This window comes from Capricornis sumatraensis, chromosome 5, assembly GCF_032405125.1.
Source record: "Capricornis sumatraensis isolate serow.1 chromosome 5, serow.2, whole genome shotgun sequence".
Lineage (NCBI taxonomy): Eukaryota > Metazoa > Chordata > Mammalia > Artiodactyla > Bovidae > Capricornis > Capricornis sumatraensis.
The window spans coordinates 122,942,974-122,957,221 of record NC_091073.1 but is presented as its reverse complement, the minus strand read 5'-3'; the positions used below and the strand labels follow the sequence as shown (position 1 = coordinate 122,957,221).

Sequence of the window (14,248 nt, the reverse complement as noted above, 5' to 3'; positions counted from 1 at the left end):
CTTACAAAAAGGGAAGGAAGAAGCTTGCATGCATTTAAGCGTGCTGCTAAGTGAAAAAAGCCAACTGAAGACTACACACTGTGTGATTCCAACTGCACGACGCTCTAGAAGCGCAAAGCTACGGTGACAGTAAAAAGACCACTGGAGGCCAGAGATTTGGGGCGGGGGGGGGGGGGGGGGAGGGCGGCGGCAGGGAAAGCCTGGGATAAGGGAGATGAACAGGGCAAGCACAGGGCAACACACCACGCTCTGTGACACTGCAACGGAGGATGCACGTCACTGTGCACATGTCAGAACCCACTTAAGGCAACACAAAGAGCGAACTTTAATGTATTGATATTGGTTTATCAGTGCAGCAAATGAACCACACTCGGGCAAGATGTAGCGAACCTTCAGATGTACAAGGTGGATTTAGAAAAGGTAAAGGAACCAGATATCAAATTGCCAACATCCGCTGGATCATACACAAGGCAAGGGCATTCCAGAACAACATCTACGTCTGCTTCAATGACTAAACTAAGGCCTTTGACTGTGTGGATCACAACAAACTGTGGAAAATTCTTAAAGAGAGGGGAATACCAGACCACCTGACCTGCCTCCTGAGAAGTCTGTATGCAGGTCAAGAAGCAACAGTGAGAACCAGAAACGGAAGAAACTGGTCCAAAATTGAGAAAGGATTTTGTCAAGGCTGCAATATTGTCACCCTGCTTATTTAACTTCTATGCAGAGTACATCATGTGAAATCCTGGGCCGGATGAATCACAAGCAGGAACTGAGATCACCAGGAGAAACATCAACAACCTCAGATATGCAGATGACACCACTCTAATGGCAGAAAGTGAAGAGGAACTAAAGAGCCTCTTTTATCAAGAAGGTAAAAGAGGAGCGTGAAAACCTGGCATGAAACTCAGCATTCAAAAAACTAAGATCATGGCATCTGGTCCCATCACTTCATGGCAAATAAAAGGGGGAAACGTGGAAACAGTGACCTACTTTATTTTCTAGGCTCCAAAATCACTGCAGGCAGTCAGTGCAGCCATGAAAGTAAATACACTTGCTCCTTGGAGGAAAAACTATGACCAACCTAGACAGGGTGTTAAAAAGCAGAGACATCACTTTGCTGGCAAAGGTCCATCTAGCCAAAGCCATGGTTCTCCCATTAGCCATATACAGATGTGAGAATTGGACCATAAAGGCTGAGCGCCGAAGAATTGATGCTTTTGAACTGTGGTGTTGGAGAAGACTCGAGAGTCCCTTGGACATCAAGGAGATCCAACCATTCCATCCTAAAGGAGATCAACCCTGAATATTCACTGGGAGGACTGATGCTGAAGCTGAAGCTCCAATACTCTGGCCATCTGATGGCAAGACCCAACTCAGTGGAAAAGACCCTGATGCTGGGAAAGACTTGAGGGCAGGAAAAGGGATAGATAGAGGATGAGATGGTTGGATGGCATCACCGACTCGATGGACATGAGTTTGCGCAAACTCTGGGAGATGATGAAGGACAAAGAAGCCTGGCATGCTGCGGTCCATGGGGTCGCAAAGAGTTGGACACGACTGAGCGACTGAATAACAAGGCAAGATGCTAATAACAGCAGATTTCTAAACATATAATCAAATGACCTCTAAGATATTCTTCTATGCACTACTAAGAAAAGAAAAAAATACTGCCAATAAACTGTGTCATGTTACCAAGATGTACTCTGACTTCAGAAATACTAAGTGGAGACCGTAGTGACTCAGCATCAGAGGAATCCAGTATACACTAACACACATGAACCCTCCCACCCACCTGCAATACTTGCTTCCCACCCACCCTCGTTCGACCCACCCTTCAAGACCAAGCCCACCAACGCGGTCCTTTCCTGAGTCAGCTCCAAGGGAAATCCAGAATGTGGTATTTACTCCCTCTATGGTTATTTAAGGTTTAACTAGGTAAGTCTTATCTCCTCAACAAGATTACAAGGAGGGCATGAACTTTTCCTTACAATGTTTCAGATCCTTCAAAGAACCTTCACAAATAAATATAATTTGAAGGAAAACTTTATATTCACTCAAAAAATGGCAACTACTCAGTTTCCACTAAGCTTAAGAAAGAAGAGAAAGGACTTAAGTTGCAGAGAAAGAGAATTAAAGAAAATAAGCAAATGTGGGTGTTCATTTAGTTGTTAGGAAACAAAATCCAAACAATGAAACTACATACCTACCAGAACAACAAAAGAATTTTCAAATTAAAAGGATCGATAATACTAAGTGCTGGCAAAAAGTGGAGCCCCTGAGACCCTCAGACGCTGCAGGTCTGCGTCCAAGGGGACAGGGCAGAGCGCACAGAGCTAAACCCTTGTGCAACGTGTGGCCAGCACATGAGAGCAGGTGTCCACCCGGAGACTCATACAGCAAACGTGGGTCAACTGCGCTGCGTTCAGACAGTGCATCAACAGAAGACAATGGGCCCCACCTCCCAGAGCGCTGAGCTACAAGAAGCCAGCTCCAAAAAGAGGGGATTCCAAGCACAGGAAGCTCAACAGGCAGAATTACTCTGTGGTAATAAAGCTGAAAACAGGAGATAACTCTGGGTTGTTGTTCAGTCACTAAGTCATTTCAACTCTTTCCAACTGCATGGACTGCAGCACGCCAGGCTTTCCTGTTTTTCACTATCTTCCAGAGTTGGGTCAAACTCATGTCCATCGAGTCGGTGATGCCATCCAATCACCTCATCCTCTGTCATCCCCTTCTCCTCCTGCCCTCAATCTTTCCCAGCATCAGCGAGTTGGCTCCTGGCATCAGGTGGCCAAAGTACTGGAGTTTCAGCTTCAGCATCAGTCCTCCCAGTGAATGTTCAGGGCTGATTTCCTTTCGGGTTGACTCGTTTGATCTCCTTGATGTCCAAGGGACTCTCAAGAGTCTTCTCCAGCACCACAGTTCAAAAGCATCAATTCTTCAGTGCTCAGCCTTCTTTACAGTCCAATTCTCACATGTGTACATGACTACTGGAAAAACCATAGCTTTGGCAAATAGACATTTATCAGCAAAGTAAAGTTTCTGCTTTTTAACACGCTGTCTAGGTTTGTCATAGCTTTTCCTCTAAGGAGCAAGCATCTTTTAATTTCATGGCTGTACTGACCATCTACAGTGATTTTGGAGCCTAGAAAATAAAATCTGTCACTGTTTCCACTTTTTTCTCTTGTATTTGCCATGAAATGATGGGACCAGATGCCATGATCTTGGTTTTTTGAATGCTGAGTTTCAAGGCAGCTTTTTCATTCTCCTCTTTTACCCTCTTGATAAGAGGCTCTTCAGTTCCTCTTCACTTTCTGCCATTAGAGTGGTATTATTTGCATATCTGAGGTTGTTGATGTTTCTCCTGGTAATCTCGATTCCAACTTGTACCTCATTTAGTCCGACATTTCACATGATGTACTCTGCATAAAAGTTAAATAAGGGTGACAATATACAGCCTTGAGAAACGTCTTTCTCAGTTTTTGAAGCAGTGCATTGTTCCATGTCTGGTTCTCACTGTTGCTTCCTGACCTGAGCACTGGTTTCTCAGGAAGCAGGTAAGAAGGTCTGGTATTCCCATCTCTTTAAGAATTTTCCAGTTTGTTGTGATCCACACAGTCAAAGGCTTTAGCTTAGTCAGTGAAGCAGTAGATGTTTTTCTGGAATTCGCTTACTTTTTATATGATGCAACGGATGTTGGCAATTTGATCTCTGGTTCCTCTGTCTTTTCTAAACCTAACTTGTACATCTGGAATTTCTTGGTTCACATACTGTTGTGCCCATCCTTGAATGAAACGTTCCCTATCTCTGGATAGGAGGGCTCAGAATGGAAGGGTGCAGAAGGCAGCCTCTGGAATGCTAGGCAAGTGATCTGATGGGAATGGTGGGACCCAAGATGTGTTCACATGTAAAAATCCTTCAAGCAGAACCTACAGTTAATTCCCCGCCCAGATTCCATCCCCAACCACTTGAGAGTAACTGCTACCTCTCAGGAGAACTGCACTCTCACCCACGCCAGGGGTGGCCTGCAGACAATGACTAAGTGATACAAGAAGGGGCAAGTCTGTGATGCCAGCCACGCTCCAGAGCTACCGGCGGGACTGGCTAAAGCTGGACTGCAACCCTGGTCCCCTGACCTCTCCTCTTCCTTCAACTTCACTCGTACAAGGATTTCCTCCTCAGGCTTCTGGCGGACGTGGCCTAAGATACAGACACTTAATGTTTGTGCCTTGACTGTATTAAGTCTAAACCTCAATGAAAAGGGGGATAAAAGGGGAAAGGAAAAAAAAAAAAACAACTGTTTCACACAGTTGAAAAGCCAGATATACAATCTCCTCTTGAGATTCTGATTGACAGACCACTATTTTCCTCAGAGACGAGATGTGTTACCTGGTGAGAGAACAGGATCAGCACCCAAGCAGGACCTGTGGGGCACTCGTCGGTAATGAAGTCACAGGGTCGTAGAGAACTGAAAGGACATGGATTCTCAGGTGGTGACCTTCAGCCAGGCCACATGGCCGTGCAGTCACCCAGTGGCTCTTTATCCCACCTGAAAACTAACTCTGGCCCACAGGGTCTTCAAGGCCCCTTCCGAGGGCAGAAATCCTTTGATCTCACCTGGAATTGTCATGAACAGCCAAGCCTGAATACGGCCCATGCCAGCTCTGCCACACTTCAACACGTGTTCTACCCTGTTCTGCAGCCAGCTACATTCAACCAATCACCATCTTGCAAAACCCAAAGCCTGAAAACTATCAACATGCTTCTCTCCCAACTCCCTGCTGGGATCCCATCCTGCACCCTCAGAAACGATCACATACACGCCCCCGTGTGCGCTGTCTTGCCTGGCTCTTTTATGACCCCATGGACCGTAGCCCACCAGGCTTCTTCTGGCTGTGGAATTTTCTAGGGAACAATACTGGAGTGTGCAGCCATTCCCTTTTCCAGGGGATCTTCCTGACCCAGAGACTGAACCCAAGTCTCTTGTATCTTCTGCATTAGCAGGCAAATTCTTCACCACTATGCCACCTGGGAAGCCCACACACACTCACAGTGAAGTGAAAGTCGCTCAGTCGTGTCCGACTCTTTGCGACCCCATGGACTGTAGTCTACCACACTCTTCTGTCCATAGGATTTCCCAGGCAAGGGTACTGGAGTGGGTTGCCATTTCCTTCTCCAACATACACTCACAGTACAATTTAAAACAGATATCTTTACATTGAGCAATCACTTTAGAGTCACCAGTCGCTAAATGTAACAAACAGTACATTAATATAGAAGAAAAAATACACGAAGCATTTAAAGACCATTTTAGAAAACTATTTTGTAAACAACTAATTACACTTAGTTGAACTTTCCAAACGCTCTAAGTAGGGAGGACCACACTCTATTTTCAGCCTGATAAAACTAAAACAGGCAGAAAAGGGATTCAGTGAAGTCGTGGAAAGCAAGTAAATGAAACGACACTGACGCTGCGCCGCTTCCCAGCAATTCCAGCCAATCAGCAGACGCCAGTCATCAGCGAGGACAGCAGAGTAACCAGTCTGTCCACTGTTACTCTCAACTGTTCTCTCAACAATACCTGTCCACCCTAAAAGAAATCAGCCCTGGATGTTCCCTGGAAGGACTGATGCTGAAGCTGAACCTCAATACTTTGGCCAACTGATGCGAAGAGCTGACTCATTAGAAAAGACCCTTTGCTGGGAAAGACTGAAGGCAGGAGGAGAAGGGGACGACAGAGGATGTGATGGTTGGATGGCATCACCGGCTCAAATGGACACGAATCCGAGCAAACTCGGGGAAATAGTGAAGGACAGGGAAGCCTGGCGTGGGGCAGTTCATCGGGTCTCAAAGGATTGGGCAAGACTAACAACAAAAACAACTATCCTAACAGAAAAAAAGTTCTAGAGTCTCTCCAGAAATGTTTCCACAGGGTTACTAAAGAATAATTTTCATGCTCTTGGATTCAAACACACGGCCAAAGACGAGGAGTACGCCTCAGTTTCAGAGATTGTCGTCAAGAACGAGTACATCCTGCTCACCTCCTACAACAGAGAACTCCATAAATGCAGTCACCACCAGAGGTCAAGGCTGACAAAAGTATCCAAAGCTCAATAAGGAAAGAAACACTGTGTCCCTGGCCCCGGGTTTTACACCATCTAAATGTGAAGGGCCGTCCACCCTCAGCATCCTCGCAGCTCCTGGGCGATCCCGGTGCACATGGCCAGGGCACCCATCAGCCTTCCTCCCGGACCCGGTGTGACCCTGGGGGAGTGACCCCGCCGCCCGGCCGGACGCGCCCCGCCCCCGCCCGGCCCCGAGGCGCCGCCGCTCGCAGGCCGCTCTTACCTTCCGGCTCGCGCCTCCCAGGGACACCTTGGGCCTGGTTTTGAAGTCCCCCTCAAAACTAAACATCTTTAAAGCCTATCCCATCTGGGGGCCCGACCCAGAGAACGCGGGCGGCGAGCGGGCGCCGGGGCAGCGCCCCGGCGGGGACGAGGCCGCGCCGGGCAGGGACCCCGCGCCCGCCGGCGTGCTGCCCGCTCGGCCTGCCCTGGGTGGGGGGGTGGCGACACAGGGGGCGGCCCTCGGCCACCGCCGCTCCCCTCATCCACGCCTCGCCGCCCCTCCGGCCGAGCCCGAGCGCCAGCGGGGGCCGCGGACCCCTCACTCGCACCCAGAGGAGCCGCTGTGAGGAAAGATGGCCGCCGCCGCCGCCGCCTCTGCCGTGCGCCGCCCCGTCGGCGTGCGCGCGCCCGGCACGGACGCCGCCGCGCCGCTCCCGGCGCCCGGCTCGCGTGCGCGCGCCCGTGTTGACGGCGCCGCGGAGCGTGGGAAGAAACCGCGGGGTCGACAGCTGTGGCGGCAGGGGCGAGGGGCGGGGCCGGGGCCTTGAGGGGCGGGGCTGGTGAGGGGCGGGGCCGGGGCGCCGCGCGGCCGTGGGCGGGGCCGGGGCGCGTCGCTGCGGCGCAGGTGCGGGGGTAGCGAGCGCCCCCAGCAGGTGCCGCCGGGCAGAGGGCGCTGTCCGAGGGGTGCTGAAGCGTCCCGCGTGCACAGTGCTCCGGGGCTGGCTTCGTGGGCGCCTGCGTCCCGAAACTGGATTCGGATCCCGTGTGTGCACTTTTCTGGGAAGCCGGCTCCAGGCTTTCCGTAAGATACCAGGCGTGATTGATACGAGAGGAGAAAGATCAGCTTTACTACTTAACGCCCTTAGAGAGTGCATCACTAAACGTTTTGACCTAGTTATGTGCGAACTTAGTACACATGTGAAAGTGAAAGTGAAGTCGCTCAGTCGTGCCCGACTCTTTGTGACCCCATGGACTGTAGCCTACCGGGCTCCTCCGTCCGTGGGATTCTCCAGGCAAGAGTACTGGAGTGGGTTGCCATTTCCTTCTCCAGGAGATCCTCCCAACCCAGGGATCGAACCCGGGTCTCCCGCATTGCAGGCAGACGCTTCACCATCACACACACACAGATAAAAGCATGTCGCACACGCACAGCATAAAAGCACATCATGAACACACACACTGTCACATAAATGTCACAAGCACGTCAATGTGTACACAAGTACATATATGCACATGCATAAACATACGTGCAGACATATAATATATGCAGAGAAATAGATATCGCAGACACACATATATACATATCACATACACGCCAGATACATATATGCATTTCATATACACACGAGTAAAATCAGAATCGAGAAATCTGATACTCCCATTTCTATGCGAGAGGCACTGTTTTCTGTTACTCCATTGTCTTTTTTTAATACTAGTTGCAAACCACTAACTACATTTCACAACCCTCTAATGGGTTTCAATCTTAGTTTGAAAAATTCTGCCATGTACACAGACAGACACACAAACATATATATATAAAATGAGAATTAGGTCACAATAGGATCAAAAAACTTTGAAAGTCAATGATAGTGTGGCTTCCCAGTTAATGTTTAAGCTACTCTGATATGTCAAAAAATCCTTGCTTCATCAAATATGTCCAAATTGTATCAATTTAAAAATTGTACATATTTTATAAATAAACTGTCACTTTTTTTGAACCTGTCAGATGACAAAGATTTAAAATATTGATAATGTCCGTTCTGTGTCCTCAGAGAGTCTGCTCTGAGGCCTCAGGCTCTGCCCCAAATGAACTCTTCCAAGGTGCAGGCCACACATGAGGAGCAGGGGACCATTTCACCAGGATATCAAACTCAGTTCTCCACTTCAGCTTTGTTGGTAATTAAGGGTATTCTTCAAATTTTCTGAATTGTCTATCTTAGTTTCCTATCATTGTTGTAACAAATTACCATAAACTTAGTGGCTTTAACAACATGAACATATTGTCTTACGGTTCTGGAGGTCCGAAGTCTCTTTGGGCTAAAATCAAGGGGTCTACCGGGTTGTGCCCCTCCTGGGGATGGGACGGGCTGTAATTTATTATCTCACCATTTCCCTGTAGTTTGGCATTTAGGCTAACTCCATTTTGTCATTGTTGAAATTATACTTCAGGAACATGCTTGCATACAGGAATGAGATCTTTCTGCAGGAAAGACACCCTAAAGCGTTGTGGCTGGGTTGTAGGGCCGCAGGCTCGCCTCTGATGGGGTCTGTTCCCTGCTGTCCCCAGAGGATACGCAGCCTCTCCTCCAGCTATGTATGTGCTGGCTCCAGAGACCCTGGAGTGGGTCCAAGAAAACATCTGTTAAATTAACATCAAGGCCACTGTAGACCCGAGGCTGGAAATTCACTCCTTTTACCATCCACTCTGTCCAGTATAATTCCTCAGACTTCATGCAATGAGGTTAAGTGATCACAATCAGAATCTCTGATAATAAAATACCAAGATAATTCTAATGAATAAAGCGATGAAGAAATATACAGAAAATTTTGTCCCAAAGTGGAGATGGTATATTTACCGATGGGAGGAGACCTGAGGTGGAAGGAGGTGACTGGCAACATTGTTTCTCAATCTGCATAGTCTTTCTAGGCTTGTCTTTAAAGTGTTGATATATGTTTAATATGCTTCCTATGTGTATAATAATTTTAATGATGAATTTCTTTCACAAAAAGAATTTTCATTATCTTTGTTCAGGCTGCTTTGATAGAATACCACAGACTGGGTGGCTTATAAAAAATGGAAATTTATTTCCCACAGTCTGGAGGCTGGGAGTTCCAGATCAGGCCTGGCGGATTCGGTGTCACGGGAGGACTCATCTCCTGGCTGGTCACTGGCGCCTTCCCTCTGTGTCTTCGTGTCGGGGAGGGGACAGGGAGCTCTGGGGTGGGGGGGTTGCTTCACAAGGACCCTCATCCCCATTCAGGAGGGCGCTACACTTGTGACCTCATCACCTCTCAACACCATCACACTGGAGGTTACGATTCAACATATGAATTCAGCGTGAGGGGGATGCAGTCCGTAACACTGATTAATACAGTGGCAACAGTAAAATGCCCTAAATTTAAACACATGCTCCTCTTCCATTATCATATTTCAGGCAACAAAAGAGGACAAAAATTAAATCTCTTTGCAAGATTAAATCCAGAGGTGAAAAAGTCCAAAAGAATCAAAATGTGAAAAAACGGACAGAAATGAAGGGAGAAGTTGACAATTTGAGAATATTAGTTGTAGGCTTCAGACACCCACTTTGAACGCTGGCCAGAACATCTAGACAAAAGATCAAGGAATGAAGATTCTAAAGCCACTCTTAGCAACTTGACCCCCAGACTGTGGGGCACGCCCGCTTCCCGCAGTAGAGCGCCTGCTCCGCCCAGGGGTACCCGGAGCATACGCTGGGCCCTTCGGCAAAAGAACAGAACTACAAACGGTGTCCTCCGACCACAGTGGGATGAAACCAGAGATTCTAGACAGGAAAAAACCAGGACTCTCACCAATGTGGAAATTAACTTCTAAGTAGCCCCAGCATCAAAGAAGAAATCAGAAGGGAAACCAGAAGTGAGTGCAAATCATCACGAGAGGCGTGGCCCACAGCAGGGGCTCAAGGGCGTTTAAGAGGCGGTTGGACAATCCTTGAAGTTCACAGACCTGCCCCGTCCGCGAGCTCTCAGTTCCTACGAGGCACGTAATCATTGCAACCACCCGGAGCGGTGGGACGCTTGCTCAAACACCTGGGCAAACGCTGCCTTTCACAAAGTGGTACCCACACGCTGCTGCGTTCTGCCTTGTCACGCTTTGCCGAGACCAGGCTGGCTGGAGGACCTTTCTCTCCCAGTCCACGGATCCAAGACCCCAAATCTTTCCACGCTTCCCCAAGCCCTGTATCCCTGGTGCTGGATGCCCAGCTCTGCCTGTGACATTGGCTGACGGGGGCTCCGAAGCTGTTCCGAGGCATGGCGGCCCTCCGCCTGTGGCCCCTCGCTGCAGAAGGTTCCTGCTCCCCCACTTTGGATCCAGCTGACAGTCTCGAGCTGAAGCCTCTATGGGAGTTGCCGTGGGGTCCCCAGGAACTCTTCCCTCTGTCTGTCCTCCACTCAACACAGTCCACACTGTGACCTGAAGCCAGGCCAGCTGCTGGCTGGCCCTCCTACCAAGAGCCCTGGTGGGGTGGCTGAGATGTCCTTCCAGCCAGGCCCGAGTGAAGAGTCTCACATATTAAAGGCCCAGACACATGGCATTCACCTGTGGGCAAACCCACCATCATCGGCAGCCACCCACATGGGCCAACGCTTCGTGTGGCCCCCAGTGAGCATTCTCCCCCCCCCAGGCAGCTAAAAGCCAGCTGATGTGCAGTGTGAGTAATGCCACCCTGGTGGGCCCCGGCTCAGCGTGGTGCCCCAAACCCCAGGGGCCCCAGGCCCATGCCCTGCCAGGGCCCCACGCAGGCAGGGCCCTGTAGCCAAGGCCTAAGTCATGCTCCCAGGCCTCAGAGGTGCATTACAGCCTGATACAGAGACCAGGGACTCCTGGAGAGAGGAGTCCAGGCCAGTGGTGGACGTGGAGGGACAGGGTGCGGGTCAAGCCAAGCCCGGCAGGAGTCATGGGGTGGGAGGCAAGTGCTGGGTAGAGAGAGCTCAGGAAGGCTGATTCCACACTCTCAGACTGACATTCGTCAGCGGTGACCCTTTTTCTTTTTATCATAAAGCTCCTTTTAAAAATACATATATTTATCTATGTATTTCCAGCCACAGAACTGGAAACAGTCAGTTTTCATTCCAATCCCAAAAAAGGCAATGCCAAAGAATGCTCAAACTATTGCACAATTGCATTCATCTCACACGCTAGTAAAGTAATGCTCAAAATTCTCCAAGTCAGGCTTCAACAGTACGAGAAACGTGAACTTCCAGATGTTCAAGCTGGATTTAGAAAAGGCAGAGGAACCAGAGATCAAATTGCCAATATCCATCAGATCATCAAAAAAGCAAGAGAGTTCCAGAAAAACATCTATTTCTGCTTTATTGACTATGCCAAAGCCTTTGACTGTGTGGATCACAAGAAACTGTGGAAAATTCTGAAAGAGATGGGAATATCAGACCACCTGACCTGCCTCTTGAGGAACCTGTATGCAGGTCAGGAAGCAACAGCTAGAACCGGACATGGAACAGCAGACTGGTTCCAAATAGGAAAAGGAGTACGTCAAGGCTGTATATTGTCACCCTGCTTATTTAACTTCTATGCAGAGTACATCATGAGAAATGCTAGGCTGGAAGAAGCACAAGCTGGAATCAAGAGTGCTGGGAGAAACATCAATAACCTCAGATATGCAGATGACACCATCCGTATGGCAGAAAGTGAAGAAGAACTAAAGAGCCTCTTGATGAAAGTGAAAGAGGAGAGTAAAAAGTTGGCTTAAAGCTCAACATTCAGAACACTAAGATCATGGCATCTGGTCCCATCACTTCATGGCAAATAGATGGGGAAGCAGTGACAGACTTTATTTTGGGGGACTGCAAAATCACTGCAGATGGTGACTGCAGCCATGAAGTTAAAAGACGCTTGCTCCTTGGAAGAAAAGTTATGACCAACCTAGATAGCGTATTGAAAAGCAGAGACATTACTTTGCCAACAAAGGTCCGTCTAGTCCAAGCTCTGGTTTTTCCAGTGGTCATGTATGGATATGAGAGTTGGACTATAAAGAAAGCTGAGTGCCGGAGAACTGATGCTTTTGAATTGTGGTGTTGGAGAAGACTCTTGAGAGTTCCCTGGACTGAAAGAAGATCCAACCAGTCCATCCTAAAGGAAATCAGTCCTGAATATTCATTGGAAGGACTAATGCTGAAGCTGAAACACCACTACTTTGGCCACCTGATGGGGAGAACTTACTCATTAAAAAAGACCCTGATGCTGGGAAAGATTGAAGGCAGGAGGAGAAGGGGACGACAGAGGATGAGATGGCTGGATGGCATCACCGACTCAATGGACATGAGTTTGAGTAAGCTCCAGGAGCTGGTGATGGACAGGGAGGCCTGGCGTGCTCCAGTCCATGGGGTTGCAGAGAGTCGGACCCGACTGAGCGACTGAACTGAACTGATATTTATTTCGCTGTGCTGGGTCTTCGTTGCTGCGCAAGGGCTTTCTCTAGCAGTGGCGAACGGGGGCCGGCCGCTCTTCCTCGTGGCGCACGCGCTTCTCACTGCAGCGGCTTCTCCTGTCGTGGAGCTCAGGCTCTAGGCACACGGACACCAGCAGCTGCGGCACTCGGGCTTGGTAGTTGCAGCCCGTGGACCCGGTAGTTAGTTGTGGCGCGGAGTTTTAGTTGCCCCACGGCGTATGGAATCTTCCCAGACAAGATGAATAATTCTGATTTTTTTCTTTACCAAAAACTAGACGGTGTCCAAAACAAATTGGCCCGTGCTCTCATCATTTCCGGGTACGCTGCAGAGATGCTTTGTTATTCTGGAGCAAAACTAGGTTCATACTGTCCAGAACAGGTTAAGCAGTGTTCATAGCTATCTATGCTTGCTGTCAACGCACAAAAGGAAGTTTAAGATAGGTGCTCATGGAAGACAAATACCACATAATGTCACTTATGGGTGGAGTCTAAAGTTCGACATAAGTGAATAGACTCACAGACAGAGAACAGACTTGCGGCTGCCAGGGGAGGGGAGGGAAGGATTGGGAGGCTGGGATTAGCAGACGCAGACTAACACATAGGGGGCGGGTAAGCAACAGGCGCCCAGTGTATACCATGAGGAACCACACTCGATACCCTGTGATAAACCGTAATGGAAAAGAATACGAAAAAGCTAGTGTGTGTGTGCATGGATCGCTGAATGTTTGCCATACAGCAGAAATTAACACAACCTTGTAAATCACCCATACTTCAGTTAAAAAAAAAGATTTAAGGTTTTTTTTTTTCATGGTCAAGCACTGCTGCGACACAGGTTCCAGCTCTGCCCTCTCTGACTGCATGACTTTGGGTCAGCCATTGACCCCCACCGACTCCATTTGCCACAGGGACCAAGTGCCCCCTGGGCTGACAGCAAGGAGTGGTCCCCGCGGCTCGAGGCCTGTGCTTGGTGACGTGAGAACACTGGATAAAGCCAAGTTGTTTCCAACTATCGTCATTAGCCTGAAGCATCGGTAGCATGTTGCTAAGTTCACAGGCCAAAAAAAAAAAAAAATTTTAACAACAAACAACATTGAAAGAGCAAGTATTAATATGCTGTTAACATTCTACTGATACTATTTTTATGCATTATCATCATCATCATTTTAATCATTTAAAAAGGTTAGACAATTAAGAGTGTGCTTGGCAGTCAGTCCGCATGGGGGAAGTGGGAAGCCAAATTGCGAGAGCTCCAGACAGCCTTACACAGACACCAGCTGCCAGCACCACCAAGGAGAGGGCCTCTTCCCGAAGCTCAGCTCAGGAATCAAATCTCCAAGTGAACCGGGCTTTGGAAAGCTAGCTAGACTTACACTTCTGTTCAGAGGCACCCAAAATAGTCAAGTGCAGGAGTATATCAACACAGCAGTGGAAAGTAAAAGCTGCTGTTTACTGGGCATTCACTATCAGACCTTATACTCCACGCTGCATAGACTTTCACTCAGTTACTTCTCACAGCAGCCCTGTGACTGAAATGTCATTCTCCCCATTTGACCAGTGCAGAGACTGGACACAGGAGGGGGTTAGCAGTTTGACGGCCGGTCAGCACACAGCTGATGCCCCAAAGACTTTGTTTCTTAGTTGCTCAGTCATGTCCAACTCTCTGTGACCCCGTGGACTGCAGCACACCAGGCCTCCCTGTCCTTCACCATCTCCCAGAGTTTGCTCAGACTC

General features: G+C 48.8%; 1 protein-coding gene across 1 annotated transcript in view; it reads right to left on the bottom strand.

Moving 5' to 3' along the window:
* Positions 1–6,417, bottom strand: part of UBE3C (ubiquitin protein ligase E3C) — a 112,955-nt gene extending 106,538 nt beyond the window's left edge. The window contains exon 1 of the mRNA XM_068972679.1: positions 6,352–6,417. Coding sequence (XP_068828780.1) covers positions 6,352–6,417 — 66 coding nt within the window. The remainder of the gene's footprint in view (positions 1–6,351) is intronic.
* Between the last annotated feature and the right edge of the window lie 7,831 nt (positions 6,418–14,248).